Source organism: Sarcophilus harrisii, chromosome 6, assembly GCF_902635505.1.
Source record: "Sarcophilus harrisii chromosome 6, mSarHar1.11, whole genome shotgun sequence".
In the NCBI taxonomy this organism is placed as follows: Eukaryota; Metazoa; Chordata; class Mammalia; order Dasyuromorphia; family Dasyuridae; genus Sarcophilus; species Sarcophilus harrisii.
In genome coordinates, this window is record NC_045431.1 from 28145846 (window position 1) to 28172176 (window position 26331).

Sequence of the window (26331 nt, forward strand, 5' to 3'; positions counted from 1 at the left end):
CTTCAAATAGAATTATTGAAATTTTTTGGTCTGATGAAGAAGCAGAAGTTTAGAGACTGGATTAGATTGTGGTATGTCGCATCAAAAGCTTCCATTCCCCAATAGATTATTTATCTAAATCATAACGCTAGTTTTTAAAAGATGCAGACAGAATTATTTTTGAACAATTTTGTTGTTTTGTATTCTTGATATACTGGAAGCAATAAAAACCATTATTACATATGTTAAAAGGTTAGAATAAGAAATTAAAGAGAACCTAACCTAAATTGTTTTTAGAAATTCTTAATCAACACTAAAATCTTTTAGTTCATTGTAAACAGAAGCCTGTTTTTTTTCTATACTGTTTGCTTAAGCATGAGGTTTTTCCTCCAATTACCTTTTATTGTATGTAGCCTAGTTATTTTCTGCTGATGCCAAAGGAAATGTTTTTTTATTTATTTTAAAGAATTATGGATTTTAGAATTTTATTTTGAGGTATTATAATAGTATGGAATTATGGGTATTTCTTTCTCATTTCCTCTTGGTCAAAGTTTATTTGCTTTTTTGGTTACACAGTCTTATTCACAGGATTAAGTGGTGAACGTTCTGTGTGTGTTTGTGTCCCTCGTCTAATTAAAACACATCAGCCCAGAGTACCATTTCTAAATATTGCCAGGGCATACAAATTATTTTTTTTTTCTCAGAGAAATGAAGTAGATTTCTAATTGTTAAAAAACAAGAATTACTTGCCTTTAGTTTTTGAAGACATGATTTTGCCTTTGATGGTTTAGCCTCAAATGGACCCCATTCATTAAGTACATGTCAGATAATTATGTAGCTCAAGGCTGCTCAGGGAGTCTAAAGATGTGATCATTTTTGGGATTGAGATGGTTTTCCATAAGGGAATCCTCCTATGTACAGTTTTAATTAACATTATACCTTTTGAATATTGCAATGGTCCCTCTTTATTCTTTCCTCATAGTTTGTTTTTGCCATGTGTTAAATACTTTAATACATACATATGTGGGTGGGTTGCATTATATAGATATTTGACTCCTTATTGCAAAATTTAATATCTGACAAAATTGCCTTGTTCTCTTTTCTTTTTAATGGTTGGAACAAGCGTCCTTTTAAAGAATGCAGATTGGGGAACAAAGAGGTGGTGCCCTGGTAGAAAATAGTTTCTGAATTGCTGTTTTGGGTTATTTGGCATTTAAAGTTTACAAAACACAAAATACAGATCTATTTGGAGCAGATCCAGTTACTAGAAAAGCTGACATTCCAACCAAATAAGTTTCTTTTATTGTTAAGGAGGCGTTTTGTGGAACAACTCTACTTTTAGTCGAATAGTCTGTTGTACAGTATTCGTTAACTTCAGTTTTTTATTTTTTATTTTATTTTTTTTAAGTGACTGGAAAACAATATGTGACAGAAGAATTAGTGTAGTATGTAAATATTTAAAAGAATTGGGTACTCAATTAGCTGCTGGAAGTTGACTCCCAAAGATGTTGATTGTTGTGACTATAAGTTCACTTAAACACATGCAACTTCCTAGAATATAGGAACTTCAGTAGAGCTGGCTGGGAAGTCCATTGGCATTTTGTTTTTGGGAGAAACGCTCAGAATCTAAAATACGACTGATCTTGAGGCATATCATATTGGCAATTACTGTAGTTGTTGGCTAGACTTCAAAACTATGCAAAGTTCTCTTAAACAAAACTGTGAAGAGCTGGCATTGAGGGGAGCGGGGTTTGATTTCTGCACTATGGGAGGAGCACGCGCTCCGGTGGAGGAGGAGACATTCGCTGCTTAATGTGAGAAGCGAGCCTGTGCTGTTGGGGTGTCCTTGGACAGCTTTTCAAAACCGAGGGGGTCATTGATATTCCTAGAGCAGAGGATGGCACCCTTTTAGGGGAGCTAAAGCACAGGAATTGAATACAGTCCTTCTCTTCAAATAATTAAGGTGAATTAAGCCCCGGGAAATGGGGTCCAGGCATATTATATAGATGTATATAGGCATATTATATAGCTAGTGGCAGTGTTTTAACAGTGCAGAAGGATGTCATTTGTTCACAGTTGATTTTAAATTCATGCAATTCCTGTGAAAATGTTTTAGTCTTAATAGCTCTTTCTAGTTTTAGCAATTTCAGTTTTGGTGTACAAAATAATTTAAAATTTTTACCTTTTCAGGTTTTTAGCAGTAATTTAAAATAAATGCTTAATGTCAGGCGATGAATTTCTGGGGAAAAGGGCACATTGAAGTATGTACTGATATATAGCCTCTTTTCCCAGCTATGAGTTTTCTGTGATGTCTCCATGGTATCCACGTGATATTTCCAGAATTACAAAATACATCTGAAATCTTTAAAAATCAACAGCTCATTTCCCACCTTTTTGTTGTTTATTGCTTTGTTGGTCTGATCTACCTTTACAAACTCACGAACGTGATCATCGGCTTAAATGTCAGTTATTGATGTGTTCCCTCTTGCTGTTTTCCTCATGCAGTTCTACATAATCACGCTTGGCAACTAGTTTGCGGATTGGTTCCCGGGGATGAGTGGATACAAATCATTACACTGTACTGTTATCCTTGTCTGCTTGCTGTTACCTACCTTTTCTAGGCATCACAATAAAAACTAGACAATTTCTTTGGGGCAAAGAGATTTATTTAATATAATTTAAAGACTTTTTTTTTTTTTCAGTAGAAAAACAATTCTATTGAAAACGTATCAATTTAGCAGATTTTCAGCAGCCGATGGTGCTTTGTTGTGGTGTCTGCTGGAAGCTTACTGCCATTATAGGAATATTCAACTTGAGCCAGAAAGAACTTGGCTTCTTAAGCTTCTCCAAATTTTTAAAAATTGTTAGTGATTATGAATTTTGTAAGGAGGTTTTGTTTGGAGCCACTAACTTCTTGTAAGGGGAGAACATCCACATGCGCATTGAAGTAGTGGAGGCTGTTTTTTGTCTTGCTGGGTGGGGAGGGACAGAAGGGCGGGTTATTGGGGGAGGGGGGGTTGGAATTTGTCTTGAGAATAAAAACTACAAAACACTTTTGTACACAAATGATTTTTTAAAAATAAATACACATTTTAAAAGATGTTGATTTTTTTTCACTGGGAATGCTTAATAATAAATGCATGTTTCCCTGAAAACAGTTCTCATCTTGTTTCTGAACATTCATATTTTGGATAGTTTTGGTTAAATGGGAAACCAACAGGCAGCAATCTCTGCGTAGATATGTTAAATGATTGCTGATGGGAAAAGTATAAGGTAATAAGCCATTTTTGTTGAGTGACAACAGGAACCTTGAGCAGCCTGCTACGACTTGTTCAGTTAAAGATTGCTGTGCTTAGCAGATAAAGACTCACCCTGTTCGTTGCCCCTGTTTTTCTGCAGAGGTCTCTTCTTCTAGAGAACTGGACGTAAGTAAGGAAAAGCGTCTTTCCCACTTAACTGATGAGCCAGCGACGGCATCTTTTCATCAGTCATGCGTGTTTTCTGCCACGGCCTGGCCACATCTCAACATGTTGAGGGCTGCAGTCATTCTATGTGAAAGTTTTCCAAAGCCAAATATAAATGATAGGAGTTTTTCATTGTTACTCCCCCAGATCTCTTCCACACCACGGACAATTGAAGCCAAGGCTACCTTTCTGGATGCATATCCGGTTTCCTAGGTCATCGATAAGCCTCTTATGGCAGGCTGCAAACCTAAAATACAACTAACCCTGGCTTAGACTGTTTGAGGCAGTGCCATCTCTTACAGAGTTTCCTGAGAAATGCCCCAAATGACCTGAGTTCCGGAGTGATATTTGAAAGGGTCAAGAAAAATGAGACACTTTTTGCTTGTGGGGAGGGTCACATTTGGAAGTCGCATCTTTTCCAAAATGAACCTTCTCTCAGATGTCCGTCTTCTCCAAAATCTGGGTCTTGTTTGGCCGGAGTGATTTGTTTACTGGCAATTGTTACTCTATTTAGGAGACAGCCATTGATAGATGTTCATGATAGAGATTCCTGAACGTTTCTGCTATTGCAAAATTCTGCCACCGAAACGGAGTCTTTTGATGATCCTGAGGCTTTTATGCTTGTGGTGGAGGAACATTTCATTAGACACTGCCAACCAGGAGAGTCTTAGACGGGGGCCACAGAATGGGTGTTTGGGAACCTAAAGTATTGTAGCAGTTCACCACACACACAAATGGGGGCATGCAGGTCTCCATATCCAGTTTGTAACGCTTTAATTTGCTTGGAATCTATGGATGAGCCGGCCCTGGAGTCAGCAGACCTGGGCTGACCCTGACAAGAGGCAGGGTGGCCTTTGCCTGATGTCTCAATTCCTCGGACCACTGAAATTACAGATCCACTTTCTGTTCTCACAGAAGCAACTCCCCTAAACCAAAAGCTTATTAATATTAAGATACTGAACGACAGTCCAGAAATAAGTTCAATGAATACAACCATTGATAGAGATTTTTATGCAAAAACGAGCTATTACAAACACTTCATGGCTATCTAAAGACCAAAGACTGTTTGGGACTAACAACTGACCATAGAGGAATAGTTTGCATTTGTTAAGTCTTAATGTTTTTTCTTAGCAACATTATAGTGTGGTCATATGTACAGAGCATACAGAATGTTGCAGAGGAAACTAGTGCTAGTCCTTATTGGTCAGTATTGGGGTTTTGGCTATTGTTGGCAACTTTTCTCCCAGCTGAATCTTATATTGATGTTCTTTTAAAACTATCACCACTATTTCTCAGTGACTCCCATCTCATCATACATAGACTTCTCTTACAAGTGTAGTCAAGCAATTAAGTTCAACACATTGGCCATATTGGAAAATGTCTTTCAGCCCACAACAGTCTTATCAACTCCTCCTCCCAGTGCTTCCCCATCCTCAGAAGTGTTTGATTGTTGGTTTTATTTAAAAGTAGTGTGGTCCTCGTGAAATTCTGTCTCCCCCCTTCTTACTTTTGCTACGTGCCATTTCACATAGTTTCAAGTTTCTTTTAATTATCCATCCATCCACGTTGTTGCTGATACAAAATACAAATACAAGTTTATTCGACCATACTGACATATTCATGGGTTCCAGTTTAAGAACCCCCCCCTCCTGGATTTGGCTGGTAGACTTGACACCCCAGAAGCCATCCTCCTCCCTCTGGGGGTGATCTTTGTGGAATATTCTTTCTCTGCTCTGCTGTGGCTGAGTAAATTTTCCTTCGGTAACTGCTGAATGACCCACACATCCCTCATCCCAATGCTAAACCTAAACCAGTAGACTGGCCTGAGTCCGACCTGCCCTGGAGCACTTAGCGAGAGTTGGGAGGACTTCTTGTCACCCTCCATCCTTGTGTTTTCAGGGATGGTGCAGGCGGGGTGTGTGCTTATTGGGAGGCCTCCCCCTGCCCTCCATCCCTTAAAGCTGATCCACTTTCAAGGAGGGACTGAAGGGAATGTCCTTTATTATATATTACAGTGAATATGCAGAGTCATTAAAGACTGTGTCCTGAAGAGCACTGGAGACAGCTACCAGCAGTTGAATTTGTAAAACAAAAAAAAAACCCCAAAACCATGTAATAGTTCTAGAATTGAGGGTATGGATAAACACCCCAATTGCACATCAGCTGATTTCGTGTTCGGAGGGTTGGACCCAGCCAGGACCTCTCCACCGCTCATGAGACAAACCCTTATCGGGCTTCGAGGAGGTCTCTGCCCCGGCACAGGGGCCAGGATCAGGCCTGGACAAAAGGGGAGGATCCAAGGGAGAGGGAGCGATGGCACTGCCTGTGATGGGGGCTGATGTGGGGGCAGCCATGCTCTCAGTCGTGCCCCGGTCAGCGGAGACTCGTTCCCTGTCACTTCAGCAGAGGGGGCAGAGGAACGGGCGGCATCTTTATTCCTGGGCTCTGGGGGCCCTCATGGTTGTCTTGTTCCCGTTGAATGGGCAGTGGCCCCAAGTCCTGAGACCAGCCCTAGCGGCAAAGGCGGGTCTAGGATAACGGACAGTCCGGACGCGACTGGTCCCTCTCGCGTTGTGGCCAGCACAGCCCCGGTGTCCCCCGGAGAGGCAGGGACTCGGAGCAGGTTGGGCCTGGGTTGGGAGCCCGTCTATCTGAAGCCTCCAAGAGGTCCCCAGCACGAGAATCCCGGGCAGGGGAGGACATGGTGGGTTTGCCAAGACTTGTTCCGCCAGGGTCGGTGACAGTGTCGGGAGCTCGCTCGCTCGGCCGGAACCTGACCTTCTTGGTTCTGCTCCTGCTCAGTTCTCTCTGCACATCCCCTCCCACGGGGACCCTGTGCATCCCGGGTCAGTCCTTGTAAATGGGGCTGCAGGTTTTAGATTTGTGACCTCTGACCTCTGCTACAGTTATTCCTCTGGGGAGGGCGAGTAGTTCAGATACATTTAACAAGTATATTTTTCCTGCCTTTCTCTTCCAATTTCTCAGTCCATCCAGTGCATTCTCATCTCGCATAAACTCTGAAAGCGCAAATAAGTAAACAGGTGTCACATACAGCTGCTCTACTAGCAGCGTTCTGGAAAGCTGCTCGAAACATTAAAATGCAGTTGGGAAATATTGCACTAAATTTCGATTTTAACTTTTAAAACTCCATCTGGGATCATCTTTATGGAAGGATTAGTGGCCCCTATTTCTAGTTATATTTCACTGGTCCCAGGGGTTAGACTGGTGGGAGCAAGATCCTAATCTCCAAGCCCTCCCCTCTCCCCAAAGCCCGTTTGGCTAACTTTCCCTTAAAAGGCATTTGCCACAAAGATCACAAGCTCCGACTACCTGGCTGCCTGGTTCTAAAACAATCTATGAGGAGCTTTCAGTTCTACAGATGAAGAAATTAGGTTGAGAGAGTCTGACTTCCAGGTCACATAGCTGGTACTGAGGATCTGAATTCAGGTCTTTGTCTGCAAGTCTGGAACTTTTTTTTGTTTGTTTGTTTGTTTTGTTTTTTAAATAATAGCGTTTTATTTTAAAAATACATCCATAGAGTTTTTAACATTCATCCTTGCAAAATCTTGTGTTCCAAATTTCTCTCCCCCCTTTCCCTAGACAGCAATTAAAAGTTAAGCATGTGTAATTCTTCTATACAGATTTCCACATTTATACTGCACAAGAAAAATCAGACCAGAAAGGAAAAAAAAAAAAATCAGAAAAAAAAGCCAACAACAAAAGTTGAAAACACTATGCTGTGATCCATACTCATTTCCCACAGTCCTCTCTCTGGACTGTGATGCTCTCTGGATGCATCCCACAACCATTAGAACTGGTCTGAATCACCTCACATCCATCAGAAATGATCTCCTAGTTCACTCCGCACCAGTTCCTGTAAGTCTCTCCAGGTCTCTCAGAAGTCATCCTGCTGATCGTTTCTTACAGAGCACTAATATTCCATAATATTCATATACCATAACTTAGCATTTTCCACTGTTTTCAGTTCCTTGATTTTTAAAAATTCATCCTATCCAAAACATGAAAAATGGAGATCTGTCATTTACTTCTGTCGTTCAGAATAACTTTTATCAGAAAAAGATCACTCCATGGTAGTTATTTGCAAATTCTTAACAAGATGCTAAGTTGACTGAGTTGTGGGCTGATTGTGTACTTCCCCTTTCCCCAAACCAGAACTGGGATGTTGCATGTTATGGAAATCCCATCCTAGACTCAGTATTGATATTAACTTGGGAAAATGTTTGGTTTACAATGTGTATTCATGGCAAATCCCTTTCCTCTCTCAGCCTACTTCACTACCTGCAAAATGGGGATAATGGCAGCAGTGTCAGTGTTATTGAGGATCAAATGTGATAAAAGTACTTTGCAAATCTCACTGTACTTTCTGAATGTGGAACAGAGAATCTCAAAACATTGTTGCAGTCAGCCACAATCACTCTTCTGTTCTTTGATAATAATTCAATTATTTTTTAAAAGTTTTAAGACCCATTTTCTTTTTCCCTAGACCAAAGCTTTATTCTTAGAGTTTTAGTAATCCATACATGCCTAATTTACTTGGCCATTAAACTCAATATCTTGTTATACTGTTATTTATATCCTAAATAACACGATTCCTCTATGAAAAACCTAGAGTTTCTCTGGTGCAAATGTAATGTAAAGAACTGCTAATGTCAGTGGCTGGGTAATATTATTTAACAATATTGTGGAATCGTTAATTTGCTTGTTTCCATCCACTGGAGAAGAGGGGATCAAAATCATTTTAGGAAACATCTGCCAAAAGAAGCATCTCCTGCAGAGGTGACTGAGTCATTCTCTGATGGGATTAAGTATGGGAAATTCTTCCCTTTGCAGTTGGCCTTTTCACTGACTGCATCTAATCAGTTGTCTGGATTCTCCTTCCCTATCTCTTGCACCCACCTCCTATTCTCTACAACCCTAATTCATTCTTTTAGCATTTCTCACATAGCTTACAGTTACAGCCTGATCATTCTTGCTTGTGTTTTTCCCCATCATTTGATGCATCTTTATCAATCACATTTTCCTAAATAATCCTCCTGAGATACAAAAGGAACACTGTCCTGAGACCTGTGGTCTGTGGAGGGTGCAAATGGCAGGTTTTGGCCCGAGTCCATGGCCTTGAGTCCACTTGTGTGGTTGTTCAGTTAGAAATTAGGAAACACTTGTAATGTCAGACACCCCAGGATTACCAGGCTTGGTAAGCACTTGTCTCCAGAACAAACACTCCTAAGTTTTTCCTCCCAAACTCTTTTCACTCGTCCCTTTCTGCTGTGCAAGTACCCATCTTCCATCCTTTTCATCTTTATGAGCTACCTACCGCTAACTAAATTCCTGGGTACTATGAGTTGCTTGTGGCTGGAGGAGCAGGTGTCCCTTGGCGATTGCTGTATTGTGTTTAATGATTTCCTGGTTCTTTTCACTTCACTTCATACAGATGTTGCTGTTGGGTTTTTTCCCTGAAAGCATCTCCTTTGTCCTTTTTTAATAGTACAATCAGGCACCATCACAATCATATGGCACTTGTTCACCCATTTCCAAATTAATGAACATCCCTTACATTTCCAATTCTTTGCCAAGAGCTGATTTATTTTTACCCATTTTCTTTGATGTCTTTGGGATACAGAATTAATAAAAGTATTGTTGGTCAAAGGCTATACAGTACTTTCAACAGTAGTTCTACTCTTTTCCCAAATGTTTGGACCAGTCCACAACTCAACTTGTTTGTTTTTTAACTTACAAGTTTGTTTGCCTCTCTTTTTTCAGGATTTCTATTTTGAAATTGATAATTGGAGGCTTTTGTTTTTTAATTTTAGTTACCTGCACATCAATCTGCTTTTTTTCTCCTCTTTTATTGAAGTAAATAATTAGAAATATTACCCTATTGTATATTAGAATATTATTTTATATTTTAACTTATATATATACTTTTTTTTGCTGAGGCAATTGGGGGTAAGCGACTTGCCTAGAGTCACACAGCTAGGAAGTGTTAAGTGTCTGAGGCCAGATTTAAACTCAGGTCCTCCTAACTTCAAGTCTGATGTTCTATTCACTGCACCACCTAGCTGCCCCTTTATATTATGAGGGTATATATTATGTAAGTTTTGGCATTCTCATTGTTGTCAGTTATGAAAACTGATTTGTATCATCATGAAATTGGTTTTTTCACCCATTCATTTTTTAGGATTAAGTTAGTTTTCTATTAATTTTTAAATTCTGCTTCAAGGGCTGTTTATTGAATTAAAATTTTATTGTATTTTTGCAAAAAATGCATTTAATATTTCTTATTACTCTATATTCATCAAATTTTTATTTCTAAGTCCATGATCACAGTTGTGAAGCTAATATGCAAGAAGAAATGGGTGATAATTTTTTTCTATTCTCATTCAATATTCTCTCCAGAGCTCTATTGTATCTAATTTTTCTAATTATCATTTCCTTAACTTCTTTCTTTTTCATTTTTGAGTAGATATCTTTTTGATGATTTTTGAGTAGTCTGAATAGGTCTGAGAGAGACAAATTATGGTCCCCCACTTTTCTTATAAACGCATTTATCTTTCAGTATTGATTCCTTGTCAACAGATACAATGCTCTTATCCTTTTTTCTGTTGCTTCTGCCAATTTCCTGTCATTACTTCCTTTGATTCTCTACTGTTCCCTCCTTTGCTTATCCTTTTTACCTTCTACTTTTCCACTGGATAAAACCAATTTATGTACTCACAATGTTCACATAGATTCTTCCCTTCAGGTCAGATGAGTGTGAGGTTCAAGCGTTGCCTGCTCCCCCCAACTCCCATTGCTCCTTCTACTATATAAGGTCTTCCTAGTGTGTCCTAATCATGAGACATTTTTGTCCATTACTCTCCCTCTTTCTTTCTTCCACTGTATTCTTCCTTCCCAGTTTCCAATTTCCTTTTAAAATCATCCAAACATGATAAAATCCCACAGAGACTTGGTTAGATTTCCTTTAAAACCCCTCATGATGACAAAGTTACAAAGGGTTAAATGTATCATTTCCCAGGGCAGCTGGGTGGTCCAGTGGATAGAGCACTAGCCCTGAAGTCTGGAGGACCCGAGTTCAAATCTGGTCTCAGATACTTCACACTTCCTAGCTGCGAGACCCTGGGCAAGTCACTTAACCCCAACTGCCTCAGGGGGGAAAAAAGCAAAAAACCCCAAACAAAATAAAACTATAATTTCCCTACATTTCTCATTTGTTTCTCATTTGTAAGCTGCTCTTTTGTGTTTGAATGTCCAATTTTGTGTTTATCCCTTCTTTTAATGAGGAAGGCTCTTCTATTTAAGATCCATTTTTGGACATTAGTCTTTTGTAAGACTCAAGACCATACTCGGTCTTGCCACGTAGCTCAGTTTTGGTTGTAATCTTCTTGCTTTGTGAAATATTACTTCAAGTGCTCTGTTTCTTTAGAACAGTGCCTGTTAAGTCTGTGTGATTCTGACGGCGGTTCCATGGGATCTCAGTTCTTTCTTGCTGACCTTTTTCTCTGGGCTTTCTGGATTTTGGCTACAGTCCCTGGGGACTCGCTTTCATTTTGGGTTTAAGGAGGTGACTGCTGGATTCTTCCCATCCCACGTTGTCCTGTGGTTCTGAGTACTGTGGTTGCCGCTCTACTTCTGGTCTCTCTCACAGGTATGTTTCTGCAATTTGTTTTGTGCTTGGTGCTCTGATTGAAACCGTTCATCGAAAGTGGGCAATAGCTGACAGCGTGTGAAACAGTACCCATTCTGATTCAGGGGCACTTCGGGTGCCCCAGTGCTTTTAATTCCCTTTTCTGGCCTTGGCCCCCGACACACTTCCTACCCCAGCCACCAGCCATAAAGCTGCTCTTGATGTCTGAGTTCCTAAGCTGGAAAAATTGCTCCCTGTGCCTAATTTTCATTTTTCCTAATCGGCATTCATTGGGGTCCTTTTCGAGATTCTTTCTGCCTAGATTCAACATTCTGGCCAGCTCTTCCATGTTTCTCCTCCTTTCATAATCTGCCTCCCAGACACTGTTACTGTTGCTGACTGATGGTGCAAACATGGGAAATGATTTTGTTACCTGGGGCTATTTGTGTAGAAAGAACACGCTGGATGGAGGCCCAAGAGCCAGAGTGGTGTAGGAGGCAACGTGTACTTCTCTGCCAGATGATAACTATCTCAGTGACTGTGTGATGATGGCCTGTCTGTCTCTGGGATTTTAGACTAGCTAGTTCGAGAGCATCTCAGAAGGATGAGGGCAGACTGGGTATTGGACTTTTCTTTCCAACTTCTTTAACCAATTCCTGGACATTGTATTTGGCTTCCTCATCATCCTGGCAACATTGGTTTTTTTTTTTTTTTTTTTTTTTTTTTTTTTTTTTTTTTTTTTTTTAGTGTTTTCTAAAATGTATCTGGAACCAATAACAATATTCCAGATTTTTAAGCTGCCTGCCCCATCCCCCCCCCTTTTTTTACATTAGTCATTGCTATATACCCATTTCCTCAAAGGAAAAAAAATGTATGGAATGCCAGTAGTTTTGGCCAGTTACTTTATTAGAATTTTTCTGAATTATAACTCTTTTTTTCCAATGGGTTACCTCTTTTGGTGGAAATTTTCTCTTCTGGAAATTATTTTAAAAAGTTTTCTGTCTCCCATCTAAGTATTTTTCCAGTTACATAATATTTGGAGTTTTTTCCCCTCCCCTACTGAACTCCAATAAAATAATTGCTTTTCCTTGAAGTTATTGATTTATTTTTCATGGGTATTCTTCATTTTGTACCAGAATTTGTCATCTTTCTTTTATTAGATGATATTTTTGTCAATTTTACCTTGGCATCTCTTGTCTCAAAGAAATCCTAGTTTTGTTTCCAGTGCTTCTATGAGTATTCTAGTGTTCCTATTTGAACAAGCCATTCCTCTGACCTTGAAGTGGGTAATAGTTGACAGAAGTGTCTATTCTTTCATTGTTGTTTTCTTTCAAACTTTGCTTTCCTGCCATTTTTGTAGAAGTCAATCACTTGTAAATAAGATAACCATATTATCTAGTGCTTTGTTTATAAGTAGCTAATATGTTGAATAGCACAAGACCAAAAATGGACCACTGAGGATCCCACTAGAGAAACCTCCTTCCCCCATAAGGCAACTCTGTGGCATGCTGGATAGAGCAAAGAGTCCTGAATTCAAAGTCACCCTCAGGGTACTCAATCAGCTAGTTGTATAGACAATCTTCCTTTATTACATTGCTTTCTTCATGTTAAATTTCCTTCTTACAAATTACTCATTGTCATTAATTAAAGCAATCAAATTCAAGCCATTAAAGGTTTTTCCATAAACCCTAAAATATTAAAGGTGAAATTTTCCATTTTAATTTTTTTGTTATGGTGGGACAGGATGTTGTTTTTTATAGTTTAGCTACTTGCTAATTATTTAATCTGGGTCTTAGTTTCCCCAACTATTGGAATACACAGGAGCCACCTGACAGTGGCTGCTGAAGATCCAACCCAGAATAGATCTCCTCGTGTGAGAGGATGATACAAGGAGACTGAGAGACAGTTGCTGTTTGTTCCCTGACCTCTCTGAGAGGCCGTTGCATTGTCTGACCTCTCTTCTCTTCCCTCTGCCTCTCATTCCAAGTCCGCAGCACCTCTGTCAGCAAAGGCTGCCCTGCAGCTCTTTTACATGTTATGATCCACAGTTATGGAGGCTATCGGGGAATTGACCTGGCCCTTAACACCCAATATTATAAAATGAGAGCCTAGCACTCTAAATCTGGCAATCAGCTTGATGAATTTTCTCTGAAGGAGGATCTAGAGCCAATTCAATATGGCTGCTCCAGTACATTTAATGACAGGCCTAGCCTTCCATAATAAGATTCCCAGCTGACATAATAATAGTGCTCACACGCTCTTCAGTCCAATTGCCCTCACACATTCCATCTTCCAGATCTTATTTCCATGCCTGCAAAACTTGTGTAAATTCTAGTGCTTCCTCCCCTCCTCCAGGAGAGCTCTCATTTTATGCTACTTTGTGTTCCTCCAATAGAATGTAAGCTGTTGAAGGGCAGGTCTAATTCTTAAGAGTGTCTTGAATAAAACAGGTTCTTAAATGCTTATGTCATTTGCAGGTCTGTCTTTATAAGATCAAAGTAACCAGTTGAGCTGCCTCCTCCTTCCCTTCTGGTTCTGAATCCTCTTTGTCTCTCTAATTTTATTCTCCTCTTTCCAAGGCTGCCTTTCTATTCTTGGCTCTCCTTTCATTTTCTAAGATAAACTAATTTGCTCCCCAAGTTTCCATGACTTCTATCACATTCTTTGTGAGGGCCAAGTCCAGAAATGAATTTCCATTCTTGGTTTGTCCACTTTTTAAAGGAAGCCCATAAAATAACTCAATGAAACTATAACAGCTTTTTTTTCACCCAAATACTTTTTTTCTTTATTTGCTTTAATATTCCCATACTGGATGCTCACAGGATCCCATGTGGAGCCAGATCCAAGGGGCGTTCCACTCACACTTCCCCAGGTAGGATCCTACCTCTTTTTCTTGATCAGAGACTGAACAAGTTGTTAGTGGTCATAGCCCATTTCCCATCCTAATCTCTACCTACACTCAAATGTACTCTAAGGACTTCTGGATCTTTTTCATCTTCCCAGCATTTGAACCCCATTATCTGTGAGCTAACAAGCAGAGACTTCACCTTTTTTGGGGAGGCATTTCTACTGCCATTTTCAACTGACATCAAATATGTGCAACTTTCCTCTAGTGTTTATTTTAATAAAGTATACTCTTTATTCCCAGGCCTCCTTTTCTACTGATAAATACAAATCCTGTCTCAATTCTACTCTCTTGATTTTGCAAATTGCTTCCCCCATCGGAAGTCTTCAAAACACTGTCCAAATGTTAATTTTAATTTTCTCGGAGGTTCATATTCTTACCAGGAGTTTCATATTCTTACCAAACACTTAGCAGGTGTCTGACAAGTACAATGTATAGGTACAACAGGTGCTGAAGGGGAAAAAAAAAGGTTCTTCCTTTCAAAGAGTTGATGTAGTTTACCTATGCACAATTTAATTCAATTCAACATAACAGCAGTTATGTCGAATTCCTGAAAATGTTCAAGAATATCATCAGGAACATAAAGTACTGTGACATCAGATATGGGAAAGGTCTGGGTGAAATTACTAACATCTTAAGGAAGAGGGATTCAATCTTATACTTAAAAGTGGTGAGCCACCTTAACCCTAAATTAAACATATAATATATATGCAACAAATATGCACATTTATTTAAGTGCATTTGTGGAAATAGACCATAGCTCCTTTGGGACAGGAAATAAGCCATCTCCTGAGAAGACGTTTTGAGTATGGAATTAGGAACCAGCTCATTTTCTCTGATCAAGGGGAATAAAATGAAACAATTTGGGCTTTTAAAAAAATGAGTGTTTTTTATGAAGATGCAACTGTAAACTTGCTCCAGAATTTATTGTTCCAGATACTTACACCTCGTTATCCCTGAATAGAAGTGTAATCGTTTTGATTATTGACAGCATTTTATGTCTTCTGCAATTGATTGCTTTCACAAGGAAAAAGAGGGATCAATAGCTTTGAATACTTACAGAATATATATATATAAATATATATTATTCATAATGACCTTTGTTCTGAAGTAGAATTACTCAGCTAAATAGTCAGTAGTGATTTTTTAAAGAGTGCCCAAAAATATTAGATGATACAGATTACAGGATTCCAATTTTTAAAATATTTGATCCTTACCCAGAAGTGGATTCCTGAGCTTTTTTAAAATGGAAAATAAAATTAAATGTAGGTTCTAACCGTGGTATTATTCTGATTTTCTCAGAGCACCTTTACTCGGGGAGTGGAAAATCCACGTTTCAAACACAGTACACTAAAGACGAACAGAAACATGTCCGTCTTAATTAGCTGTTACCTTTTCTTGTACGTGGCGAGTCAGTGTTGACCAGCTTATCCAAATGTATCCACCATTATGTTCACTCTGTAGCTTGTGGTCAGAAAGTGACCGCTGGGGAAAAACTGCAATTGGCAGGTGTGATGGTTCTGAAAGAAGTATTGTGAATGTTGAGAATCGACATTAAATAGCTACAACTGACAAATTTCTCACATTCTACTGGATTTTTCAATAATGAAGACCATTCTTGCCGTCTATCAACCAACAGGGAAATTATACCCGTTACTTATAAATAGCTCCTGTTATCAAGCATTTTGCTTAGAATGATGTATTCAAAAACAGGTATTTATGGAACTAGTAAAATATATACTCCAAGGTTTTTGTACAACTGCCTAACAATCTACTGTTTTCTAATCATTCTCAGGACCCAAGCATAATTTGCTGATTACCAGTATATGTTTAAAATTAACCAAATAGACTGAAACATTTTCTTATCTCTTACTATTTGTAAGAGGTACAGGCACATTTAGGGGTCAACACTACAACATGATGCTGCGTTTCTTGGTTTTATTCGAAACAATCCATGTTTTTAGTGTTTCATGGTAGATATTACACTCTGCATTTACACAAATTACAATGTTCTGCTTCATTCTTAAAAAGAAAATTCTAAAAACCCAGCCCATGTGCAGCACAAGAATATGTAAAACTACTATACACGCTTTGTATCAAAGAGTATAAAATTCTGGTTGTATTATTAGACAAATTACAAGAATCCTCAAACAAAGGGTTAACATTAGCATTTAACTGCAAATCTGGATGTTTTCCTTTTGTTTAGCTTTGAGATATGAACAACAATTTAAGAGGAAGTATCTTTTAATTGTTTCAAATGAAATCAAAATTTTTGTTCAAATATGTATTTTCCCAATCAGAAGAGTTTTTCAATCTCCCGTTTTCCTTTTCTGTTTCATTTCCCGTCGTCTGGATGCTATAATTAAATCAGGTGCATAGTTCTGCCAGTGCTTCCTATTCAATCTATAGGAGAGAGCTCTCCTCACTCGCCTTTTCTCCCCACAGGAATTCATATTGCATTAAATCAATGAGCAATTTCCTCTTCCCCACATTATTTCACATAGTTCCCCATTATCTTCAATGGTTAGAGCTGAGTTCCAAAGAAAGAGGAAGAGTTCCAGGGAAAAAGGGTTCTCACCCTCTCCTAAAGGGTTTGAGGGAACTGAAATTAACTTATCTAATCATACTAAGAGAACCTGAAAAACTTCCTGATTAGGATGTGTCCATTGTTCATAAGTAGCCTAGAGTCACTGTCTGTCATTTACTTATGCATAGTTTTTTTTTTTTTCCTTCTGTCCCACAGGGTCTAGGTCTGAGCTTTATCATTTCTGATTTCTTTACAAGGCAATGATAGAGAAGGCAGTCAAAAGTGGTAGGGCCAATTTTACATTCTCCAGAATCATATTTTTCTATAATTAGTATAAACAATTGAATTATTTCCCTCTATCTTCTATATACATTATTAATATACAGCCAACTCTGGATTATCCTGGGGGTGGGATGGGGGTGGGCATGGATGCTTGTCTAATGTTAATCTTACTTTCAAATTTTTGCTAACATGATTGAGCAAAATAGACAGTAATTCTGTTAAAACATCACTTGTTCAATTCCTGCCTCTTCACCAAGTGTGCCCAGGCACATGGTACAGATACACTGAAATAATCCAGTTCAGCTGAGGCCCCTGCCGAGTGAGTGTTTCCCGACTGCCATGGAGAGGAGGGGAGAGCTCTGGGCAGGGGAAGCTCTTCCCTGAAAGCTCCTTGGCCCTCGAGGGGATGCCGCCTCTTTCTGACCCCCCTGACCCTCCAATTACCACGGATAACAGAGTTGGCTGAACTCCTGCCTTCTCATTCTGAATCCTCCGAGCCTCTGTTCTGTTCAAGACGAGAGAACATACTGACCGATTAAAAAGCAAGGACTATCACATGACACCTAGAAGCATTTATTTTATGCAACCAACTTAAATATGATCACGTGTACCCAAAGCGTACACTTTTACCCTTGCTGAACAATGCCAGGAAACATAATATTGGTGCAAGAGTCTTCTAAAATTAAAAAGAAATGAATTCATATGGGAAAACAAATGCAAAACAGACATTCTTTCATTTATCGCAATGCTTAAAATTGAATGCAATTCTAAACATTTCCAACTTTCCTCTTGAAGCTGCCAATGTCCAGCTAATTTTAGAAAATTGAACTTTTTTACATCAATAATAAAAATCTGGTGATCACATTACAAAACCAAATCCTGAAAATGCCTTTACTCCTTTAAAATTTCCAATATTCCAACATAATGACCACTGGAGTAAAGACCTTTTAAAGTGATATGCTTTATAAAACAAACAACCATATGTACATTTATTGCAAATTATATTAAACTAAAGTGGGGGGGAAATTAAAAAAATGAAATGTTTACTTCCAAATCAATAATTTCAATTATTTTCTCACTCTGATAAAAATCAGAAAGCAACATTTATAAAATTGCCACCACATGACTTTTCATAGCAGGGAAATGAAATCTGTACATCTTAGTTTTGCAGAAAAGTAGGCAGGCGGAAAGAATTATACATAAAAGTCTTCAAAAGGAAATAGCCAAGAAGTACTTGTTCCGATCACTTTTTCTCCTTAAAATTAATTCAGTAGGCTTCTATTTTTCTTGTGTAACATGGGCATTCCTGGCTCTAGAATTATGAATTTTCTGTGTCAGTGTAAGGACATCCTGTGACTTTCTTAAAAAAAAAAATGCAGCATGGAAAAGAACGTTGTGATGCACTTTAAACTCCAGATATGCAGGAACTGGAACCAAGTGTTAAGCAATTTGCTTAATTATTGACTTTTCATAAAAAAAAGTCTCAGGGGAAAATAAGTACAGTTGCTTTTAGCCTCTCTCACGAGTTTCTGCTTTACATTTCCATTCGAGGACTGGTGTCATATGAAAGGGAAGTTAGGAGTTTTTCAGTTTTCAAGGCAGAAATTAGGTGTTTTGAAGTCATCTCACTTTCTGTCCAGCTACTTTTGAATTCTAGTTTTTGCAGAAGCTTGAGCCTGTCTTTATTTGGCCGTCATCTCCTCCCTTTTTGAATGAGTTTCTTTTTACCTTACAGAGAAGAAAAAAGTTAATATTAGAACAGACATAACAAGAGCAACTCTCACGTGAATACCAAACTCTAGAACAACAGGTGGCAATTATTAGGTCGTGACACTAAGTGATGGAGAATTCAATATGGGATTCCACATATGCGCAAATAGGCCTTCCTCTGGGAAAATGATACACATTTTAGTCTTTCTGAAACAAACAGATGCAATGAACAGATCTAAAAATATAACTGTTAGCATGGAGGTGGCTATCTTTTTTTTTGCTGTTAAAAAGAAAATCCTCCTATTTAAAGGGTTGCCAACTATACCCCCTGAATATAATTTTTATTTTGAACTTATCATGCTACTTTGTTTCTAAATCATCACTTGAGCAAACATTTTTATTTTTTAGGAAAAATAGTTAATATTTACATATCCTAAACATGTGTTAGGGAAAAGTGCTATTTTTTCCTCTAAGTAGTGATCTGCATTCATATTAATATTAGCAGGGCAGCACATCAGGCAGAATTGGTTTTAAACAACAAACCAATATATGTTAAGCCTGGAAGAATGGAAGCTAACACAATTCTATATTAGAACATGAGGAAATTTGTGTAACTTATTTTATGGGTGATCATCGCAGTTAAAGATCATTACTCTCACACAAAAATACCTATTTTTATCATTTGTGACGGAGCCTCCCTTGGCCAGCTCCAGATCAGGCTCGCTGCTTTCATAGTTCTCTGGGAGAACGTCCTGCACTTGGCTGTGTCCCAAAAGGAACATCCATCATTTTACATTATGTCACATTACTGTGACATCAGCTCGTGAAAAAAATCACATTTGAAAAATGATCCAAAATATCTGTGAAATATGTTACTTTGGGAAAGAGAGCACCACAAAGAAATCTGAATTGTTGAAATGAATTTTACATCATTTAATGGGAGGTACTTAAATGACTTTAAATCCTCATTCTGTGACTATGGCCACTTCAAACAAGTGGGCAGGTCATTTAACCTCGTTAAACCTTACTTTCTTCACCTGTAAAATATTGACACTATTGCTGTCTCTGTATCCAGCGGAAATCATAAAGGAGGGAAACAGCTCCACATATACAAAAATGTTTGTAACAATTGCTTTTGTGGTAGCAAAGAATTGGAAAATGAGAAGGTGTTCATCACTGGGGAATCGCTGAACATATTGTGTATATTGAAGGTAATGGAACATTATTAGTGTTATATACAAAATGATGAACAAGCTGATTTTAGAAAGGCCTAGATTCACATACTAAGCGAAACAAACAGAACCAGGAATACATTGTATACAGCAATAGCAGGAATGTACGATCATCAACAATGGAAGATTTGGTTGTTTGCAGTGGTCAGTGACCCAAAGCAATCTCAATAATATTGGACAGAAATTGCTATCTGTACCCAGAAAAATATCTAAGAAGACTGAATATAAATCACACATGCTATGTTCTTATTTTTTTCTTCTGCTTTATTTTTCTCTCATGGCTTTTCCTTTCTGTGGTTTTTCTCCCCCAATGTGATTTATAAGGAAATATGTAAAACAAAGAGAATTTACATATATGACCAAAATAAACAAACAAACAAAAAATAAAAAGAAAATAATCAACTACTAAAATCTTTTTCCTACTTGAGATCTGTGGTACTATTTTCAATAATAAAATAACAAAAGATTTCCTCCAAACTTTTGATCTTGTCCTATTCTTAAAGTTTTAATTATTAATGAAGATTAGCTCCCATTCATTCCTGTATGTTTTAAGAGCATTGATACTTTTTTAGGGGGCTTGAACCTTAACTCTTTTGGTTTGAAAAGCATTATATAGATATTATATCTTTTGATTTTCACAGAATCTTGTGAGTCTGATATTGGGTTATTAGTGAGATTTGAGGCCGAATTCGATATTCATGAACAAAGGGTCAGAATTCTAAGATCCTAAGACAGCTTTCCCAAAGTAAACACTTGCAAAACAATGACACAAACTTGAAAAATGTCTAAGATTGTTTTATAGAAAGAAAATTATGAAATCTGAGAAATTTTAACACTTAGAATTATAGGAACAGTTTTTATAAATGGCTTTTTATTCACTGCATTTTTGTGGAAGTTTTTAATCCAAATAAGAAAAATCACATCGAAGGACATCATTTTGAAAAACTAGCATCTGTGAAGCTGAGACAAGGCATTTGCCCTGAATGTCATGTGTCCCCATGCTTCAAAAGCACCATGTGTTAAGTAACTCTTTTGGGTATTCCAGCTCCATGGAGAATAAAAGGATAGATGTTGAGACAGAAGCAACTTTCAAACTCCTTTCCATGCGTCAGAGGCTGGCCTCCTGCCATTTTTCATGGATAAAATAAACACTTCCTCTTTGCTATCTGTGGGACCCTTTACATTTTTTCCAAATTCCATTGGGGGTATTATCCTCTCCTCCAAAAAAACAGATCTCGATTCCTTCTTACCAATCCGTACCACCCTACCCATCCCCCAAGACAAATGAACAAACCAAACCATACATCGGGTGAAAATGATCCTTTTCAGACTTCTTATAGCATTCTGTTAGAACCTAATCCTACTCTGCTGTATCATAACACTAACAGCTTGCCACAAAAAATGAATACAATCAATTTAGAAAAATTTGGGAAAATAGTATGAATACTGCACAATTAGGGCAATAGAAACAGGAGAAAAGTAGATTATGCATGCAGCAACATAAAAGAAAAAACTGAAAACTTCAGAAATCTAACTAACACTTCAGTTATGCTTCCAGACCTGGCAAACTTCATTTTCCAAAACTGGCCAATTTATTGATGTATTTTCCTTAACTAAAAGTATACCCTAGAAAGTGAAGATCATTCATTGGGAGATGACACTAATATTTAAAAAAAAAAAAAAAAAAAAAGTACCATCAATCAAAGATAATTCCAAAGGACTCGTGATGAAAAATGCTTTTCACCTAGAGAAATTATGAAGTCTGAATGCAGATCAAAACAGCTTATTTTTCATTTTATATTTGTGTGTGTGTCTTCTCTCTGGATCTATATTTTCTTAAGCACCATGATTAATGTGGTAACATGTTTTGGGTGACTGAACATGTAGAAGAAGAGGGGTGGGGGACAAAGAGAAAATTTGGAGTTCAAAAATTTTTAAAAATGAATGTCTAAATACTTGGGGAAAATATTTTATATAAATTATATAAAAATAAAATATTTTAAAAATACCAACTTATAATATTTTGATAAGAAACAGGATTAAATTTAATAATGACAAATGTAAAGCTGTTCATCTAAGAATGTGGGCTGCCCGGCAAGGTAATATATAGGTAGCAGAAAAAAGATCCAGGATCTCAATGTAAGAGCAATGCAGAGAGTATTTGGTTAAAGTGAATTGCGGTATATGAAACAGCCTGGAATAATGGCATTGGGTATTCCGTTGATTGCATCTAGTTCTATTAGATTATCCAGTCCTAAAGATGAAATGTTCTTATTCGTCCCTATGTCTTCAAAACTCAATAAAATTATTCAATGTATACATTTGGCATGGCAATAGTTGGAAGAATTATATCTGTGTGACTTCATATTTATATAGACATGAATAAAGCTTAACCTGTAATTGGGTGATTTGTTGATTATATTTTTGCTGAGGCAATCGTGGTTAAGTGACTTGCCCAGACACAGCCAGGAAGTGTTAAGTGTCTGAGACCAGATTTGAACTCAGGTCCTCCTGATTTCAGCATTGGTGATCCACCCACTGCACCACTTAGCTGCCCCCCATCACTTATTTTTGTGAAATGAATTCAGACCCCAGGGGACCCTGTCTACTTCTGTTTCATCACTTGCTAGGACCGATCCTTTCCCTTGAATCTAGGTCTTGGCCGGGCAGCTGGGGGATCAGGCTTGGAAGTTTCCATTTGCACGTGTTGCTCTAGCAAGAAGTCTGGTGCTTCCTCTGTCCTAAGCAAGTTGTTCATTCCCCAAATCTCCCTCTGCCTTCTGCTTGTGATGAGTGAGGTCTTTGGGTAGCTGTTCAAGGCTTGCCATGTGGCAACAGAGCTTTCTTGGACTTGTTTGGGCTGAGAAAGGGGCAATAGTCTGGTCAAACAAGTGTCAGGAAGTTCTCTGCCATGTCTCAGCCCATTCCCTATAAAGGAAGAAGGGCCCCTTTCCTGATGTTGAGTCCGACAGAGATCTCACCCTGCTCTCCGAGAAGGAGGTGGGACCTTTCTGCTGCTTCTCACCAGATGATTTCAGCTTGAGATTATTTCTTTTCCTTCAAGGACAAGCAAAGTTGTCTTCAAGAAGCTCCACCTTCAAGGAGTTTTCATGAACTGGTCAAGTCTCTTAAAAATAAACTATCATTAGATAAAATTGGTTTTCTTTATAATCTGATTTTATACACTTAACAATTATTCTGAGAAGGGATCTTACAGGTGCACGCCATACAAAAAAAAAAAAAAAAAAAAAAAAGCTCAATATCCCTGATCCCAGGTCTAGTTCCAGCCTTTGTTTAGGCTATTTGGTAACTCCAGGTGTAAATGCTCCTTCTTCCTTTTCTCCTGTGTTACTTTCTAATACCCTTTAACGTCAAAATCACGGATCAGGATTCCCATCTGGTTCTTCAGATTCCTTTTGTCTTCACATTTCAGGAACATTTCATTTTTCTTAATAACCCACAAAGCAGAGAGCCACTCACCAAGCCCCTTCTACTTTGGCCAGCTCGGATTCTGAGCACACTGGCCATGGCAATAATAAAAATATCAATAACATAAACAAGAAATTAAGATATTTCCTGTTTTTATAGTGAGAAATTTGAAGGGTTATTTCTGACCACAAATAAATGAATCATAGGAAATTTGTGTATTGGGACATGGGGACCAACTACTTTAATACAAGTTTGTTCAGTGAGAAATCCAGGTAAGGGAATAGTACAAAAACATGCTCTTTCAAATTTAAATTAACTAAAAGTCAACCCAGAGACTCGGATGTCTGTCTTTCTCTCTTGTACCCTTTCAGAGCTTTTCATATCCTTGACTGTGGGTACAGATGATTTTAATTTTATTCGATTTAACTATGTTTAGGAAAGTGAATGAGTCAATATTTTAAAAATACTTACTATGTGCCAGATCCTGTGCTAAGTGCCAGAGATATGGAAAAAGAGGCCAAAGAAGGTTCTTGCCCTCAAGTAGCTCACAATCTAATGGGGGAACAATACATAAACAAGTATGTACCAACAAGCTCAAGACAGAAATTGGGCCTGCCTCACAAAGAAGGCATCAGACATAACGGGGTGGGGAGGGCTCCTTGGGAGAGAGGGCTTTCTGCTTGGGGTTGAAAAGGAAGCCAGGAAGGTCAGTGCTCAGAGAAGGCCTGGCCAGAGAGAACGTCCCCAGCCAGCCTGGAGCCCACCAGAAGGCCACTGTGTCCCTCGGTTGAGGAGAGCCAGGCATGGAGGAAGGTTGAAGATGACAAAGGGAGGAGGAGGAGGGTTCCCTCAGAGGTTACCAGGTAGGGGGTGATACGGGAAGACCCGCATTTGAGGCCTGGCCGAGGATGGCGTGAAGGGGAGGTGGATGCCAAGAGGGCATAGCAAGGGCAGAGAGAAGGCACATTCCGGAAGTGCAGCCAAGGTGAACTTAAGCCACTCAGATGTGAAGGTGGGAGTTGGGGCGAGCCCTGGGCGCCCCTGAGGTTTCCAGGCTGAGGCAGTTGGGGGGTGCTTCTCCAAAGGAAGGGGGAGAACAGAGCTCACCAGGACCGGGCCAGGAAAGGCCAATCTGCGGATCCTGGACCAGAGTCAGTGACAGAGCACCCAGAGCCGAGGAACTCACACGTGAAGGAGGATGAAGGAAGAGAAGAGGGCACAAAGGGCAGAGGTCATGAGGGAGGGAAGGGGATCCCCAACGTCTGAGACACAGGAAGCTGAGGCCTCTGAGGCTGAGCAGTACTGGCCATGAAGTGAAGCGAAGTGGGGCTTGGGGGTGTCTGTGGGCAGGAGAGAAGGAAGGGGGGATGCCTCAATCAAGGAGGACAGGGAAAGGTTCCCCCTGGGGGGCTGAGACAAAGGAACCTTCATGAGCAGGCAAGCACTAGCGCTAACGAGGAGCTGGCAAACTGTGCTTTCCCCCCCTAAACACCCCCCACCCCAGGTCAGTGCCCTCTCCTCCTCCAGCTCAGCTTGCCATCCCTCTACCCACACCTGAATCCGTATCACTGCTCTGGGCGCTCTGAAACCCACCAGCCTTCCTGTGACTCACTGTCCAGATGCCCAGTCCTGCACTGTTCTGGCCCAGCCCTCAGTCTCCTACACACACACCACTAAGATCAGTCCCTGCCCAATAGCTACTGAGAAAATTCAATGTGTCAATAATTAAATTTGATACTGTTAAAATCATTAAAGTGGAATCCTTCTTATAAACATTTTCAAGTCTACTCACTTTAAAATCTCTCAATCCCACTATTCTAAGAGAATCTACAAATGCTGCAGAGGGTATGAACTGTGCCATGATCCCTCAGTGCAGTTCAGGGAAACTGTATTGATCTTGGTTGTCAAACAAGCAGCATAACCTCTGACTTAGTTCCCTGATTGGCATTTTTCTTTGATCGATTGTAAACATTCTAAACCTAAAAATGAAGTCACAATAGAGAGGGCAAATTAACAAAGTCCCAGGTGAATACAAAATTGGGCATATTCTGCCATAGCATGAAATCTCAATATTGCAACAATATACCTTTTGTAGAGCCTTGTCTCTGAAAAATCAAAGGAATTAGAAAGTTCAAGTCAGGAGTGAACCCAACTAAGAGCCATGACGATCTCATGCGGCAACCACACTGAGATCAGCCCGAGAGAGAAGCAGTTCCTTTTCAGGTGTCTGATGCCCACAACAGTAACTAAACACTTGCTTGTTTGTTGATCAACATCTGAGAATCAAAACCTTAAAATCTGAATTAATGGGATGAAAACGCAACAGAGAAAAGCCTTTGGGCTAGCAGCAGTTCTTCCCTTTTCTGTTTCTTCTACCAAAGGACAGCTCGATTCCCATGTGCTAACAACTTAGGAATTTGTAAGAATGCTTTGGCAATTCAAGGTGTGGAGAGAAGTTACTTTATTTTACCTTTGCAAATCAATCTGCCTCTCTGCTGGTGCTGCTTTTTTGGCTAGGTCCTGGAGTTTGGGGGCTTTGGCGCTGCCCGCCTCCAGCCCCCCCGGGCTCTCTTGCCCTCCCGCGGCCCTCTTTCTGCCCCTCCCAGCCGCCTTGTTTGCTTCGTCGTTCTTGGTGGCGCTGCCCTGAGACTCTGACTTGGGCCGACGTCCTCGTCGGGCCTTGGGAGGCACAGGGGGTCCCGTCTCGTCAGTCTTCTTCTCCTCGGCTTTCTGTTGGATGTTCTCTGCCCCGGAGGCGGTGGCCGGCCTCTTCTTCCCTCGGTCGGCGCTGAGGTTGCCCGGAGTGGCCTGATCCGAATTGATCTCCTATGAGAGTCCAGATAAAATCCCGTGAGTGCACGTGTTCCTCCCAGAGGAACCTCCTGCATCCAAAGCTACTGATGAGCACACCTGAAAGGCGCAAAGGGAACAGGGGCAGGACGCGTGGTGGAAATCGTAAAACATCCCCACTCTCTTTCTCTGCATCACAACAGTATTTATGAAATCTAATGGACACTTCTTCTAAAAAGGTGGAGATGCAGGATGCCAAGCCCAGACAAATTAAGATAGTTAGAGCTGAAAATTAGCATTATGCTATCAGGTACCCCAATCATTCTCAGAAACAAATTATTATTGAACACTAACTGAAAATGGGGAAA

The 26331-nt window shown here is 39.4% G+C and overlaps 1 protein-coding gene across 5 annotated transcripts in view; it reads right to left on the minus strand.

Annotated features, from left to right (window-relative positions):
- Positions 1–15917: 15917 nt before the first annotated feature.
- PDS5A (PDS5 cohesin associated factor A) overlaps positions 15918–26331 on the minus strand; it is a 133028-nt gene continuing 122614 nt past the window's right edge. For 2 of the 5 annotated variants that reach the window (XR_004230019.1, XR_004230020.1), the window contains 3 exons: positions 25644–25999; positions 23645–23725; positions 15918–18530 (listed from right to left, as the gene is read on the minus strand). Coding sequence is in view for 3 of the 5 variants with exons in the window: in XM_031941541.1 (XP_031797401.1) it covers positions 23719–23725; positions 25644–25999 (363 nt within the window). In the remaining 2 variants the exon portion in view is untranslated. Of the gene's footprint in view, positions 18531–23640; positions 23726–25643; positions 26000–26331 lie in introns of those variants that run through there. The other 3 variants (XM_031941542.1, XM_031941541.1, XM_031941543.1) reach the window with 3 other exon arrangements.